The 17207-nt window shown below is 38.5% G+C and overlaps 1 protein-coding gene across 1 annotated transcript; it reads left to right on the top strand.

Annotated features, from left to right (window-relative positions):
- Positions 1-14951: 14951 nt before the first annotated feature.
- LOC114651022 (olfactory receptor 2F1-like) lies at positions 14952-16256 on the top strand. Its single transcript, XM_028800976.2, has one exon. It carries the CDS (start codon positions 14969-14971, stop codon positions 15875-15877), a length of 909 nt encoding a protein of 302 aa, XP_028656809.2. The 5' UTR covers positions 14952-14968; the 3' UTR covers positions 15878-16256.
- The last annotated feature ends 951 nt before the right edge of the window (positions 16257-17207 follow it).

Genomic DNA, 17207 nt, shown 5'->3' with positions numbered 1-17207 from the left:
ATAAATAAATTGACATTGACAATATATCTTACTATAGTATAGATATTTGCTATTGACTACAGTAATCCCTCGCTATATCGCGCTTCGCCTTTCGCGGCTTCACTCCATCGCGGATTTTATATGTAAGCATATTTAAATATATATCGCAGATTTTTTGCTGGTTCGCAGATTTCTTTGGACAATGGGTCTTTTAATTTCTGGTACATGCTTCCTCAGTTGGTTTGCCCAGTTGATTTCATAGAAGGGACGCTATTGGCAGATGGCTGAGAAGCTACCTGGCTTACTTTTCTGTCTCTCTTGAGCTTACTTTCTCTGATCCTGACGTATGGGGATTGAGCAGGGGGGCTGTTCGCACACCTAGATGATAAGGACACTCGTCTAAAAATGCTGAAAGATTATCTTCACGTTGCTATCTTTTGTGCAGCTGCTTCCTGAAACGACATGCTGCACGGTGCTTCGCATACTTAAAAGCTCGAAGGGCACATATTGATTTTTGATTGAAAAACAAACTCTGTCTCTCTCTCTCTCCCTGCTCCTGACGGAGGGGGTGTGAGCTGCTGCCTTCAACAGCTTTGTGCCGCGGTGCTTCGCATACTTAAAAGCAAACAGCACCATTGATTTGTTTGCTTTCCTCTGTCTTTCTGACAGACTCTGCTCCTGACGCGCACTCCTTTGAAGAGGAAAATATGTTTGCATTCTTTTAATTGTGAGACGGAACTGTCATCTCTGTCTTGTCATGGAGCACAGTTTAAACTTTTGAAAAAGAGACAAATGTTTGTTTGCAGTGTTTGAATAACATTCCTGTCTCTCTACAACCTCCTGTGTTTCTGCGCAAATCTGTGACCCAAGCATAACAATATAAAAATAACCATATAAACATATGGTTTCTACTTCGCGGATTTTCTTATTTCGCGGGTGGCTCTGGAACGCAACCCCCGTGATGGAGGAGGGATTACTGTACATGCATTTGTGCTATAATATGAATCCTGCCCAGCTTTTATGTTTTGAATGGGTTTTCTCAATGACTAATGTTAACTTTTCTAAGTTTACATATAAGCACAGGAAATCGTAAAATAATGTAAATTTTGCTAAGCAGGAAAAGTACTGTACCAAAGATCTAACCAGTATGTTTCATATGTTAGATGATTAACACCATATATAGATAGATAGATAGATAGATAGATAGATAGATAGATAGATAGATAGATAGATAGATAGATAGATAGATAGATAGATACCTAGATACTTTATTAATCCCAATGGGAAATTCACATTCTTCAGCAGCAGCATACTGATATAATAAATAATATTAAATTAAAGAATGATAACAATGCAGGTGAAAAACAGAAAAACAGACAATAACTATGTATAATGTTGAATGTTAACGTTTACCCCTCTGGGTGAAATTAAAGAGTCGCATAGTTTGGGGGAGAAACGTCCAGCTCCATGCCAACAATAGAGCTTGCCTTCCTCACCAGTTTGTCCAGACGTGAGGCGTCTTTCCTCTTAATGCTGCCTCCCCAGCACACCACTGCGTAGAAGAGGGCGCTCACCACAACTGTCTGATAGAACATCTGCAGCATCTTATTGCAGATGTTGAAGGACGCCAGCCTTCTAAGGTAGTATAACTATATATGTATATATATATAACATAGGAGCTAGAGAAGTCTAGAAACATAATTCTTACAGCACCACTACCTCTGTCCAAGTGAGAGAGGGATCGGTGTAGCATATAGATGATGGCATCCTCTGCTCCCACCTTCTCCTGATATGCAAACTGCAGAGGGTCAAGGGCGTGTTGAACCTGTGGCCTAAGGTGGTGAAGCAGCAGCCTCTCCATGGTCTTCATCACATGTGATGTCAGAGCAACAGGCCAAAAGTCATTCAGCTCACTAGGACGTGATACCTTTGGGATTGGGGTGATACAAGATGTTTTCCAAAGCCTCGGGACTTTCCCCTGTTCCAGGCTCAGGTTGAAGATGCGCTGTAGAGGGCCCCCCAGCTCCGATGCACAGACCTTCAGCAGTCGTGGCGATACTCCATCTGGACCCGCTGCTTTGCTGGCACGAAGTCTCCTCAGCTCTCTGCTCACTTGCGCTGTTGTAATTATGGGTGGGGATGTCTTTCCTATGCTGGTATCAGCATATATATAATATATATGATATATATAGTACATAGAGAGCTAAGTAAAGAAACAACTTTTTTGGTCCAGAATGGAGGCACACTGTTGGGTCAGCCTACTCTGGTTGGCAATACAAATGCTTATAAACCATCACACAGATGCCTCTTAATGTGCCCTGACACATGGAGCAATACTTTATGAAACTGCTCCTTCATAGTGGCAAATGGTCTGAAAATATCTTTGAGTTGACTGTAGCTGATGTACTAAAATGTCCTATACAGACATCATATATGATGTTATCATGTATGCTGAAGTCATATATGCTGACATCATATAGACATGTGGTGCTAGCCATTTTATAACATAACATTTTCAAAATTGCTTGATTGAATTCAGAAGCAGAGTTTTAGCCCTTTAGCACTGAGTTCAAGACCACAACCAGCTATAAATTAAGCATTAGTTTTTTATAGAGTAAACACTTTGTAATGGGTACTTCAAATTAAACTGATATGTGTTTTTTCTTACTTATTATGGCACCAGAGACAGGTGACATGCAACATGATGGTAATGCATGCAAATAAGAATTTACTGCACTCTGTGGATGTAATGATGGTTTTCTTACTGCTATTACTTCTGCTACTACTACTACTACTACTACTACTACTACTACTACTACTACTACTACTACGTTAGATAAAGAAAAGAATTAATTGTTGTAATGTGCACACAATAAAGTGCTAATCATTAAATGATCAAATTTAAATGAATGTACCATATACCAATAAGCCACAACTTTAAAACCACTGCCCAATATTGTGTAGGTTGCCCTTGTGCCACAAAAACAGGTTGACCCATCAAGATGTGGACTCTACAAGACCTCTGAAGGTGTCCTGTGCTCTCTGGGACCAAGAAGTTAACAGCAGATCCTTTACGTGCTGTAAGTTGTGAGGTGGTGGCTCCATGGATTGGACCTGTGTTTCCAGCATATCCCACAGATGCTTGATCAGACTGAAATCTGGGGAATTCAAGGCCAAGTCAACACCTTGAGCTCTTTGTCATGTTCCTCAAACCATTCCTGAAAAATTCCTGCAGTGTGACAGGGCACATTATCCTCCTCTCAGGAATAGTTGCCAGGAAGGGGTGTACATGGTCTGCAACAATATTAAGGTAGGTCATATGTAATAATAATAATAATGCATTTTATTTATAGGGCACTTTACATTAGCAGTAAATCTCAAAGTGCTACACAGAAAGTTTAAACAAAGCAAAGCAAGATAAAAACAGACATAAAACAACAATAATTATAGCATTATTGTTAATAAGCTTTCCTAAATAGAAAAGTCTGTAGTTGTTTTTTAAAATGGCGCACAATCTGCTGTGTTCTCAGGCTTTCTGGTAGGGCATTCCAGAGCCGTGGAGCTGCAGCTGCAAAGGCTCGGTCACCCATTGTATGAGGTTTGGTCACAGGGGGCCGAAGGCGGTAGGTATTTGCAAAATGGAGGTTTCTTGCAGTGGATTGTAGTATAAGGAGTTCCTTAAGATATTGTAGAGCATTTCCATGGATACACTAGTGAGAAAACAAACAGAGTTTGTATTCGATCCGGAGGTGGATAGGGAGCTAATGAAGTGACCGAAGGATTGGTAAAATTGTTCATATTTCCATACCCTTATCAGGATTCTTGCAGCACTGTTTTGAATTTGTTGGAGCTTTTGAAGGCTCTTGCTGGAGATCCCAATGAGGAGTACATTACAATAGTCCAGCCTGGATGAGACAAAAGCATGAACCAGTTATTCAGCATCACAGAGAGAGGTAAGGACAGAGTTTGGCAATGTTTCGGAGATAGGGGAATGCAATTTTACAAAGGTGATGGACATGTGTATCAAATGACAGATGGGAGTCTAACTTGACACCCAGATTTGTAAGAGAAGGGGAGAGGGTAATAGTATGGTCAGAAAGGAAATACAATTTACAGAGAAACGAAATTGATTTGGGGGGGTGCCAAGTAAAAGAACTTCAGTTTTGGTGCTGTTCAGCTTGAGGTAGTTCTTGGACATCCGGGCCTCAGTCTCATCCAAGCAAGAGGGAATAGTTGATGGAGGTGTAAGAGAAGTCAAATCCAGTCTCACATAGAGCTGCATATCATCAGTATCGCAATGGAATGAAACTCCATGCTTGCGGATGATGTGACCCAGGGGTAGCATATAGATATTAAAAAGGGTCGGCCCAAAGACTAATCCTTGTGGGACCCCACAGGTGACAGTGCGGGTATGAGATTTAGCATCCCCTAGGGCCACATAATCAGCCCTATCTGTTAGATAGGACTCAAACCACTCCAAAGCAATGCCAGAAAGTCCAATTATATAGTAAAGACAATGAAGGAGAATATTATGATCTACCATATCAAATGCAGTTGTGAGGTCCAGGAGGATAAGGAGTGATGGAGCTCTGATAAGGCAGGAATCAGGATTTCATTGGTGACCCTGACCAGGGCTGTCTCTGTATTGTGAGAAGTTCGGAAACCAGATTGAAATTTTTCAAACAGATTGAATTTTTTGAGGTGATCCTAAAGCTGAACCAAAACAACCTTTTCCAAAACCTTAGACAAAAATGGAAGCTTGGAGATAGGACGATAATTTGCTATCACTTCAGGATCCAAAGAGGATTTTTTTAAATGAGGTCTAATTTTTGCAGTTTTCAAGGCCAGTGGGACTAAGCCGCTCTGGAGAGAGTGATTAATAATATCAGCAATAAGAGGGCTTATATCTGATACATTAACTTTTACCAGAGGAGTAGGAAAAGGGTCTAATGAACATGTTGAAGGTCTCATTCTCTGTATGATGCTCTCAACTTCTTTAACTGTGGTACAGAGGAACTGGGAAAGGCAACCCATTGGCTTTGATGCAGAAGCATCCAGTGACGGAGGGCTGGAGACAGACAATGAGGAGTGGATGATGTCTACCTTAGAGGTGAAATATTCAATAAAATTATTGTACTGCTCCTCTGTGAAATTATTACAGGTGTAGGTGTGAGGATTGAGTAAATGATTTATCATGGAAAAAAGTTGTTTGGAATTTCCAGGACTGTTGTTGATTAAATTTGAATAGTGTTGAGATCTGGCAGTGGTCAGTGTTCTGGAGTAGTTTTTTTGGTGTTCCCGATAAACTAATTTGTGAACCGTTAAACTGGTTGCAAAAAAAACGCTGCTCGAGGGCTCGCCCAGCTGCTTTCATCTGTCGAAGCTCACTTGTAAACCACGGGGCAAATTTTACAAAAGAGACCACTCGTGATTTAACTGGGGCATGGGTCTCAAGGATGTTCTGGAGCCCATTGTTGTAATAATCGACTAATTTATTGACAGAAGAAAGGTGGGGAGCAATAGAAACGTTCTTAATGTCAGCATTTAAATCAGTCAAATTAATTTATTTCAGGTTCCTGAAGCAGATACAACGCTGTGGTTTAGAGTATAGTGAATATGTGGGTAAATCCATTGAGACAATTTTGTGATCGGAAACACCCAGATGAAGTACTTGGAGGTCAGAGATGATGACTGAGTCAGTAATGACTAAATCGAGGGTATGGCCCTTGTTGTGAGAGGGGACCTTGACAAATTGCCTCTGATTTAGGCAGTCCAGGAACTCTAAGAGCTGGGCAGCAGAATAATTAGAGGGTGTGTCCACATGAATGAGTACATTTGATGATGTTGTACAGAAAGATGAAAGCATCTCATTCATTTCCGTAATGAAATCAGGGTGTTGTTTTGGTGGTCGGTAAATAAGAAGTATTGTTTTATAAAATGGATGCTTGCAATTAATTGCCAGGCATTCAAAAGTTGAGAATTTAGGAAGGGGAGGAAGTGATAATTGCAAACCTATCCGATGGATTACAGCCAGACCACCGCCACGTCCAGAGCTGTGGGCCATTTCAAGTTAGGTGTACCCAGGAGGGCAGGACTCGTTGAAAACTGAGTATACCTCGGATTTATGTCAGGTCTCAGTCAAACAAATAATGTCAACCCCCCTGTCTACAATGTGATTATAAATTAGACAGGCTTTATTTGTCAGGGACTGGACGTTAAAAAGTTCAACTTTGATATTTAGCGGGGTGTTGCTTTTAACCAGAGGACGAAGAAAGCTGAAACCCACTCCAGGCTTTCCGTCTCGCCTGGACCGCCGCCGAGCAGTGTTTTTAGTCTCCATGGTGATGGTGCTCGGATGACGTGTTCGGACTGCGACGAAGCGAGTTGCTGCTGACCACAAGGACTGAATGGAGCTCACGGTCTTGATGTAAACAAACCGTCGACCAGACCCCCTATGGACGTAGCGGGGGAGACAGAGGTGTCCAAGTTGTTTGATGACTGTAATGTCTAATGGAAGGCTGTGGTTGTTGAGCTCCAACAGTTGCGATGGCAGATACCGAAGCATGCGGGCAAGCGGAGGAGATATGGTTCCGATGTAAATAGTCGGCCGTAGTCCTTATGTGCACAGTTGGACAACTGTGGTGCAAATTGCAAAGGACTCCAGAAGCAAGACAATCACCAAGATCCCCAACGACAGAGCCGATATCCAGAACACTGGCGGACGAAATGCCGGCAGTTTGCAATCGACTCCAAAAGCCTTAGTTCAGATGACAACATTAAAAGGTATTTTGCAAGAAATCCCAAATGCCATCCACAGAAAACTCAAGTGGTATCAGTCAGTATTAGTCAGTTAGAGACCGATACAGGCCGGCGCCGATGAAACAACGCAAATCGGGCCAAGAACTGCCGAAGGTAGGATTTCTCCCAAAAGCAACGATGTAAGGCGTTAACAGCAAATTACAGTCGCTAAATGCTAAAGTTCTGTATAATATCCAGAAAACAGATACAATCAAATGATATTCAAGTAATACATATACTTAAGTAATGAATATATTGTGGAGAAGCGGCGAAAAGCCAGCGCCTGCCTCCTCTCCCCTGCTCCAAAACTGTCACATATAAAAAAAAAAATGTGTCAAAGGACTCGAGGTTTCCCAGCAGAACATTGTCCAGAGCATGACACTGCCCTTCACCGGCTGGCCTTCTTTCCATAGTGCATCCTGCTGCTATCCCTTCCAAAGTAAATGACACACAAACAGACACATCCAGCTGTCGACATTACCTAAAAGAAAATGTGATTTAATTAGACCAGGCCTCCTTCTTTGATTGCTCCATGGCCCAGTTCTGAATGCTCATGTGCCCATTGTAGGCACTTTCAGCAATGGACAGGGGTAAGGATGGGCAGTATACCAGTCTGTAGCTATGCAGCAATGCACTATGTGTTCTGACACCTTTCTCTCATGGCCAGCATTATGTTTTTCAGCAATTTATGCTACAGTAGCTGTTCTGTTACATCGGACTAGGCAAGCTAGCCTTTGCTTCCCAAGCACTTCAATGAGCCTTGAATGCCCATGATCCTGTCACTGGTTTACCAATTGTCCTTTCTTGAACTGCTTTTGGTAGGTACTAACCACTGCATAGAAGGAACATTCTACTAGACCTGACATTTTGGAGATGCTCTGACCCAGTTATCTAGCCAGTCAAAGTCACTCAGAACCTTACACTTGCTCACTTTTCCTGCTTCCAACACATCATCTTCAAGAACTGCTTACTTGCTGCCTAATTTGACCCACCCCTTGACAGGTGCCATTGAAACAGTATAATCAATGATACTCACTTCATCCATCCAAGTTTTTAATGTTGTGACTTATCAATGTGTATCTGAAGCTCTAACTCAGTTTAAAAACTTTAATTCAGTAATTTTCCAAACCTGACCTGCTTATATGCATACAAAGTTACATCACTCTAGAGGCCAGTCCACCAACGTTAGGCGCAAGACAACTAATTTTAGTTCATATAGGCTCTCTTAGTTCCTCAGCAAAATAAGGCATATAGGACAAAATTTATATTACCAGTCAACTCATCACATCCCGGTCATTGCCTCTTCCAGCTTTTGCCATCGGGCAAGAGATACAGAGCTATGAAAACTAGGACAAACCGCCTTAAAAACAGCTTTTATCCAAAAGCAATCATGGCCCTGAACTCAGAATAAAACTGCTCCATATTATTCTTCCAATGTGCAATATAGACCTTAAGTCAACAAGTGCAATTTGTATATTTATTACTATTCGGTTTGTTATTATTTTCTCTCTTCTTGTCTTTTTGTCTTTTTAACTCTTATTCCTCACACTGAGTCGATTGCACCTTCAATTTCGTTGTTCCTTTGTAAAAGTGACAATGACAATAAAGATCTATCTATCTATCTATCTATCTATCTATCTATCTATCTATCTATCTATCTATCTATCTATCTATCTATCTATCTATCTATCTACTCCTGCATTAGCAGCAGGAAAACAGGGCATGTGTATTATTATTGATCATTCAGTTCCATGTATTGTAACAAGTACCTGATTTGCTGTTTGAAATTTGATTGTTAACCAATTTTACTCATTTATCCTTGAAAACAAATGGATGGACTATAAAACTACGTACTGTCATAGCTATTAAATACATGTTCATTGCTTTTTGAGTGGTTGGTAACATATGATACAAGGTGCAGAATATTAATTTCTTAAATAGATAATGTAACAATTTGCCTTTTCAACTATAATCAAAGATGTAAATGGATCAGCTTTGCTATCTTGCCATAATTCTGATGTAACTAAAATAAGTTTAGAGTATGTTTTCAGATGCCAAGATAAAAGGGCACATAGCATTCTGACTGTACATATCAATGTACTGTAAAATTCATGTTTCTGGAGCTGTTATTATTTTACCCATCTGCCTTGGTTAATAAATCAACAATTTAATTAAATAAATTTCACGCTATCCATTTAATAAACCTTTTTAGCTACAGGAAGGACTGTTGATCAAGGCAAAGGACCAACGTTAGACAAGGTGCAGACCATTGCAAAGTGTACACATTTGACACATACAATTTTCTTGTACCAAAGCAATTCAGAGTCATCAACTTGGCATATACATCTTAAGGAAATGGGAAAAAATGAGTACTTCAAGAAAAATCATAGGAAGTAATGTACACACTATTCAGGCAACAGCTAAGCCATAAATCAAACCCAACCCCCTCGAGATGTGAAGAAGAAAAACACTCTGCAACCATTCTACTCAAGATTATTTCAGCACATTGAATTGAAATACTTGTTAATACTGTTTATTATATGGTCAGGGTGAGTTAGCGCCACGGTTTTCAAACTTTTTTGAACAAGTACCACTCCGTGAGGACCAGTAAATTGAAGTACCACTGTCAATAAATCGTTAATTTACACCCATGTTGTTTTGAAGAAAAAGTCACTATAATCACTATAATGACTATAATTATGACGTTAAAGTGATATTAAACTAATTAAGGAAATGTGTGCCCGCGCTAATTAAAGCCGGCTTGGAGTCTTCCACGCATTTACAGTAGTATACTTATACTATATATGATTATATGCAACATATTGGCATTCTAGCAACATCGATTTGTGGAAAATAAAGGACCACACGAGTACCACTTGGCATGACTTGAAGTACCACCAGTGATACGCGTACCACAGTTTGAAAACCGTGGAGTTAGCGGGCCTAAAAGAGTTTCTTGCCTAGGATTCCCAGAGTCCCTTGCTTCTGAATACTGAATTCTGAATTTCTTTCTTTGTGTGCCAGTGAATATTTATTCTGTGCACTAGCTCAGCCACTGGGGAGCACTACATGACTAATTAACATGCATAATTCATCATGCGCAGCTAGACACAAACAAGACTTAAAGGAGCTCTCTCCCTCCTTGTGTCAGAATGAGACCTGTGAAATAATAATAAAAATGAAAGACATAGATTTATTGCTATTTATAAGGCATTTCGATCTTCTTGATGGAAAAAGTACAAATAATGTCCACAGATACTGTAGAGCATATCTGTATTAGTCAATTATTCCAATTGTTCTGTACATAACAAGAAAATGCCTCCTCATTACATTACGATTACTTTAATGCTTAGCTCTTGGAAAAATATGCAAACCACTAGTAGAAGATCTATGGTTACAATTTGGAATGTGGGGGGATAGCCACTCCAAATTATAGGAAGGAACAAAATTATTTAAAGCTTAATATACCATTAATAGTATTTCAGTTTTAAAATCAGTTCTTAACTACACTGGTGTCTCTAGCAGGAGGTGCTTGTTCCCTGGGATTGTGCTCTTTATAGAAATACAGGACGTACTTGAACATATATATGTACCCCTTCAGTAACCATGATGGAAATAATCAAATGAGAGATACATGGTACAAAAATATACATATATATATATATATGCTTGCTGTAAAATGCAGCTTTCACCCTAATATACAATGTAGTAGAATAATTTATACATACATATTCAGGATGAAAAGAAACCAATGGAGCAGTACAGTCATCATTTAGTTCCCCAGTGGGGAACGCTGATGAGTTGTAAGTGTGATTTGACGGAGTGTGGGAGGCTTCAAGTTACTAGATTGTCCATCACCATTTTATGAACATACAAACACGCTTTGCATATTCAGTGAACTTTTTATGAAACCTGCCAGGTATAGTCAGGGTCATCTTAATGGCATCTTAGGCCCCTGGGCAAAGTAGTGCGCTGGGGCCCCTGTTTTGAAAGCAAAACAGAAACATATCAAGGCATCATAAACAACATGGGCCCCTGGCCAGTCCCCATATGTTATGAGTAACAACCATCTATCTAAACTATGTTATATATGGACTGTGCTCTTCTCAGACTCAAATACTGTACCAGTTTTTCCAAGCTCTGCACAGTGCATCTGCTGTAATCACTCATGGCCTCTGCCTGAAAGTGATGGGTCAGACTTTCTTTAATCAACCAAAATCCATGCCTGAAAGAACTGCCTATGCAACAGCTGCATGTATGCTAAACAATCAGACTCACAAATCACAATTTTAAGTAGTTATTTCTCATTTCTGGTTACAGTGGGTAACAAACATAGTAATGCTAAAACTGATGAGATGTGCTCAGATGTGCTTTAACCCTCTCTCCTTGTTTAAGTGCTTCTCCGAGGCTCTCTGTATGCTGTAAGACAGAAATGCTGCCGAAGCTTCAGAGGTGCCAGTGTTCAGAGGGAAGACTGAAGGGCAATCTTTTCTGGCAAGGCATGAGGCAAACTGGGGTATCCCTAGCATGGAAGTGAAAGTATACCAGTTGAAAATGGTCTCACCTTGTAATTGACCCTTACACTGCCTTTTTGACAAGATGCTCTGAATATGTTCTGGAACCTTCCTCTGCTTGAATCTCCTTTCGAGCACCATCACCACAATAGTAATCATTTTTATTTTGTGTCTGTGTATGTGTTCGTCATTAATAAGAGACTGATGTTTTTTAAAGCCGTTTTTGTTTTGATGAAGTTAATTTTTATTTCATCGTTGGTATAAATAGACAAGGTATAACTAAAACAATGGTCCCAGGTAGTGTTATCCATCAGTTCATTCAAAAAAGTTTGCAAACTTTGTTCATGCTGTTAGTTGCATCATTTAAAAAGTTCTAGTGTTGGGTTTTTAACTCTTTTTGCCTCTGACTCTGTCTCTCATTTTGTTTGTCATGTCTTGGTTGCCTGTTTTGATTGCTTTTCCCTAGATTTGACTTTGTCATTTTCCTTTTATTACCCCAATAATCCCTGGAGATACTGTCTCATTACAGTCACCAATGGAGTTTGGTCTCCCTAGTCTTCCTGATGGATATATCAGGAATGTTTTCCTTGTGTAATCTCCATCTCAGGTTATCCTCTGTGTGTTGTGGTTCATGTGCAGAAACTGGCCACAAAAAAAGTGTTCATCCAGCAACTCTGAAATTCTTTATTTTGATGTAATACAATATGTATACAGGGTCTCATGACCTGCATGTCTTCACAGTGGCAATTACAGAACTTTTTTTTTTTTTTAGAAAATTGTGAAACATTAAACATGTCTCATCATCTTTATGCACTGTAATACAAAAGATATTTACATTTAAATATTAAAACAATAATTATGATTAACAATTGAAACAGTATAAGAAGCCAAAATAAGTAAACCTCACCTTACAGTGCCCATTACAGAACTGAGAGAGCACCCAGACACATGTGTCCCTTTTCCTTTCAGAGTTCAGTGTTTTACCATTTACATAACAGGGGTTTTGATGATATTAATTACCTTTCAGCTTCTTCTATGGCTCTGTTTCTTATTAAAATTAGACTTATCAAAACATTCCTGGGCTTTTGGTCCTCACAATCTAAATTAATAAAAATTTAAAAATAAATGAAGTAAGTAATACTGCATGGCTGTTATTGTAAGGTTGCTTAACCTCCATTTCACTTACATGCCCCTACAACGTCACCCCTATAATGTGCTGCTGTTATTCACTCATTCCAGTTATTGTGGTGGGCTGCCAGGTGTAACTGGTAAGTCTCCAATGACAGCTGACCAATGCATTTGGGCGTGAGAATTTCCTTTCGTGGAGATGAATGGTCTCTTGGCTGCCTTCTTTCCAGTACTGACACAGCAACAAGCAATCCAATTTTCAGATCTCAGCCCTACGCTCCAAAGATCCCCAGAAAACACGGAAAAATCCTTTTTCAGGTTTGGCTGTGAATGGGATTGGGGGTCGGATCAATGGGGAATCAATCGCTAGACCTCTCATCATGCTCCTCAGTGCTACAGACGTACAATTTGATATTTGCTTAGGCAAAAAGTGGATATCTTGGCATTCTTATTTTCTTATTGTATAATGTTAAATTCATGTCGTGGTGACCGATATCAGTTAGAGGTGCTGTGATTCACATTTGCCTGGGTGTCATGGGCTATATAGAAAGCAGAATGCTGCATGGAATAGTCAGAGGTGGATGCAAGCTACATTATTTTTAAAATTGTGCATAGTTTAAAGCCTTTACCGAGTGTCTCTTTCTCTACAGTGCAAAACCGACAAATAATCCATTCGTTTCTCTATTTTCAAAAGTTGGTGGGAAATTATATAATTATTTTATACATATACTAGTCATTTAGCCCGTTACAATAACGGGCGCTAGAACAGTAGTGCATAAACATTAGTAGGAACAGTCTATATTAAATGGCAAGGGACTTTGACCTCATTCTTTTTGTTGGTCGTATTTTTCTTTCTTTCAGCCTTTCTTTTGTTGATGTTTACTTGCTGAGCTGACCGTTCTTCGTGGGCTGCCGCCGTGTATTGTGTGTCTTTAATTTTATGTGACAGTAATACTGTCTTGCTCTATTCAATAAGGGCGCGTAGATAATTTAGTTCAAATGGCTCTGGAATATGTGAAGAACAACAGGTGCAGATCTTTATTTACGCGCGCCTTTATTCGCTGTGCCCAATTGAGGTCGTCCTTTTGAGGCTCGCCTTTTTGTGCGCGCCCTTATTGATGGATACCGTCTTGTACGTCCGCTGGCTTGTACGTCCGTAATATACGTCCGTACGTCCGTAATATACCTTTAATTTTCTCTCGCGGTAATACAGAGGTGCGCGTCGGTAATATGCCTTTAATCTCCTCTGACAGTAATACTGGCTTGTATGTGGCTGTAATATGCGTCACTGTATTGTATACCTTTAATTTCCTCTCGCAGTAATACTGGTTTGTATTTCCGTAAAACGCCTCTAACTTTCGCTGACAGTAATATCGCGCACAGCACCGTGCCCCGCGCATGCGCACGTCACCAGAAGACACCCATGGGGCGGAGTGGTGGCTCTGAGGCTAAGGATCTGCGCTGGTATCCAGAATGTTGCCGGTTCGAATCCCCGTCACTGCCAAAAGAGATCCTACTCTGCTGGGCCCTTGAGCAAGACCCTTAACCTGTAATTGCTCCAGGGGCGCTGTACAATGGCTGACCCTGCGCTCTGACCCCAAGGGGTATGCGAAAACTAACAAATTCCTAATACAAGAAATTGTATAAGGCGAAATAAAGAACAAAAAAAAAAAAAAAAAAAACACACACGGACACCTGGACGCACATAGAGATTTTATATATATAGATGTAATACGCTGCAGTAATTTACGAAATATGCGAGAATCCTCTCAATTGGGGATTCTCGGAGGCGGGGCCGTATTAAAAAGAGAATGCGCAGATTCAATTGTAGCATCATATTAGAGGGATAGAAGGTGCTCTCGTGCTCATCTCTGACTTTTTAGTGCATTTACTTCATATAAGAGTTTATTGAAGAAGAAACAGAAGCTCAATCAACTTACCAAAGGTAATTCTTTCGTATTTTTCGGTTTCCAAGCGCATAACAGTACTGGCTGTGCAGTGTGTACATGCAGGACAGTAAAAAAAACTTGTGTCATTCAAACTAGTCTTAACAAGATTTTACATTTAAATTAATCGTAGTTTATTAAAGTATATGGCTCTCTTCATATATCCTTTCAAATGTACTCCTGTCCTTCAATGTTTTTCGTGATATGGTGATAGAAACCTATGTTTTTAAAACATAATGATTAATTCCGTTAAGTGAATTTAAACTTTAATAACAGCAGTTAAATGAAATAGAATTAACACTAAAGGACACCTTTGGACTGAGTTAAATTCTGACTACAACATTACAAAATGCTCCCAGGCTGTTATTTAATTTTCCTGACTTAGACGGGGTGGGCTGGAAAATACATCTGAATGTAAACTCTGTGTATAGAAATATTCATGATGACACATTTCTGTGCCACATGAATTGTTATAATTTTTATATTATATATATTTTTAATTGAAAATTGAATCGATAAAGGCATATAACATGATCATTTTTTGTATTTCAGAACAAATATTTTTTCTACTCAACCATGACTGAAGTTTCAGAAAACTCCTCAATGTTAATTTTGGAAGGTTTTATAATTCCATCTGAGATTCGGGTATCGGTGTTTATTTTATGCCTTGCTGTATATGCTGTGATTCTTACGGGCAATCTAACACTTTTATTTGCAATCTCTTTCAATCAACAGTTACATAAACCGATGTATATGTTTCTTTCCAATATGATAATCTGTGATCTAATTGGAAGCACTGCTCTAATGCCCAGACTGATGTATGGGGTTATGACAGAAGATAAACTAATTTCGATTCATGCTTGTGTCATTCAGGCTTTTTGCATTCACTCATACGGAAGTGCTACTCAGCTTATGCTAACCGTCATGGCTATAGACAGATACTTTGCGATTTGTAACCCTTTGCGATACCACGCGATTATGACTAAGTGGACCATAGTCAAGCTTTCTTTGCTGGCCTGGGGAGTAGCTTTTGTTTTGATTTTTATTCTGCTTTTTCTTACTTTAAGACTTCCACGATGCAAATTTCTTATAGTTCACGCATATTGCTTCAATGGATCTTTATATTTATTATCTTGTGTCGACACAACTGTGAACAGTATTTACGGTTTATTCGTCACGTATTTTTTAACCACTGTATCATTTTCTACAATTGCATTTACATATACTAAAATATTAATTACATGCTTATTCAAAGCAGAAAATAACAGTAAAAATAAAGCAATCCACACGTGTTCAACTCATTTAACTGTTTATTCTCTCTTTGAAATAACAGCAATATTTTCAACTATAGCCGTGAGACTTCCGAATTTCTCTCCAAATGCAATAAAAGCAATGGGAACTTTAATGGTTATTTTACCTCCTGTTGCTAATCCAATCATTTATGGTCTTAGCACCAAAGAAATTCGTAATATTTTTATGAAACACGTAAAAAATAGGATATCTAACCAGTGAATATCTGCATAAAAAGCGAAACGATTACAATAACCGTTATATCTCTTTAAATCATTACTTTGACAAATACAATTAAGCTCATTAAACCTAAACAAACATAAAATTATATACGTAAATGTTGGAAAAGCTAGCAGACAGAAAATATAATAAGAACCATAGCAGACTCTCTGAAAACCTTGCACGGTTGTTGCCATTTAAAATATGCTTCTTCTGAAATTAAGATTTAGAATAGAAAATAAACCTACTCTTAAAACCTTTGTGACCCTTTAACAAATACAGTACAGGTTATTTTTAGGTTTTTATCTTTTTGAAACCGCAGTATAGACTTGTTAAATTTAAAAACACGTGTGTTTCATTAGGCAAGCTGGATTTAACATTTTATAATAAAGATAAAAAAATATTAAATTTTGGTAAATAAAATGTAAAGCTGAAGGTTCAACTCTCAACAAATGTGGCATACGTTAAGATGTTGCATAAACAAAAAACTCAGATTAAAGCCTATAGTATAGATCATTTATGTGTTCACAATTAAAGGAAGCATACAAAGATTATAATAAGAAATACGGGAATTTGACAGTGTAATATTCATATGTGAAAATACAGATACAGTACTGTGTATACTCTCATGTCTGAAAACAAATTTACTATAAACAAATGTCGTGATGTTTTTACTTTAATACATTTGCTTGAGAGCACGCCTGTGAGAACTTCTTGATGGGTGAGAAATCCAGAAAATGTTTGGGATCAGTCAGAATTACTGTATACCTCTTGTGGTGTCAAAAAGAATATGGTTATTTGTTTATAAGAAAAGTAAAGCTCCTGTTGCAAAATCAGAGGTACTTCTAGTTTCCATCCATCTATCTGTCCTTACAACAATTTTCTAAAAAGAAGAAAGAAAAGAAAACAACTTATAAATAATTTACACAAATATACAGTACAATTATAATCTTTCATCAACGTCTGATTAATTTAATGAGTAAACAAGCAGATTATCTCAAATTATATTACCTTATTTAAAAGCTAAAAAGAAATCAAGAAAAATACATTTTAGAGGTATTTTAAGGTTAACTCATTGTTACTCGTCAGTGCCAAAAACATGTTAAGTACAATTTTGAAAGTAATGAATTCAATTTTCAACAACTATTTGCAACTTTTTTTTGGTCTTATATTAATATAAGTATTAAAGGCCCATAATTTTTATACTGAGTACCAAAGATTTTGATATACAGTATGTACGAGTATGTGAATATGTTTCACTTATATGCTATGTAAATTACATGTGAATTTCCTATTGGGATTAATAAAGTATCTATCTATCTATCTATCTATC

This window comes from Erpetoichthys calabaricus, chromosome 4 (genome assembly GCF_900747795.2).
Source record: "Erpetoichthys calabaricus chromosome 4, fErpCal1.3, whole genome shotgun sequence".
Classification (NCBI taxonomy): Eukaryota; Metazoa; Chordata; class Cladistia; order Polypteriformes; family Polypteridae; genus Erpetoichthys; species Erpetoichthys calabaricus.
The sequence above is the reverse complement of the archived record's forward strand: the minus strand, read 5'-3'. Positions and strand labels throughout refer to the sequence as shown.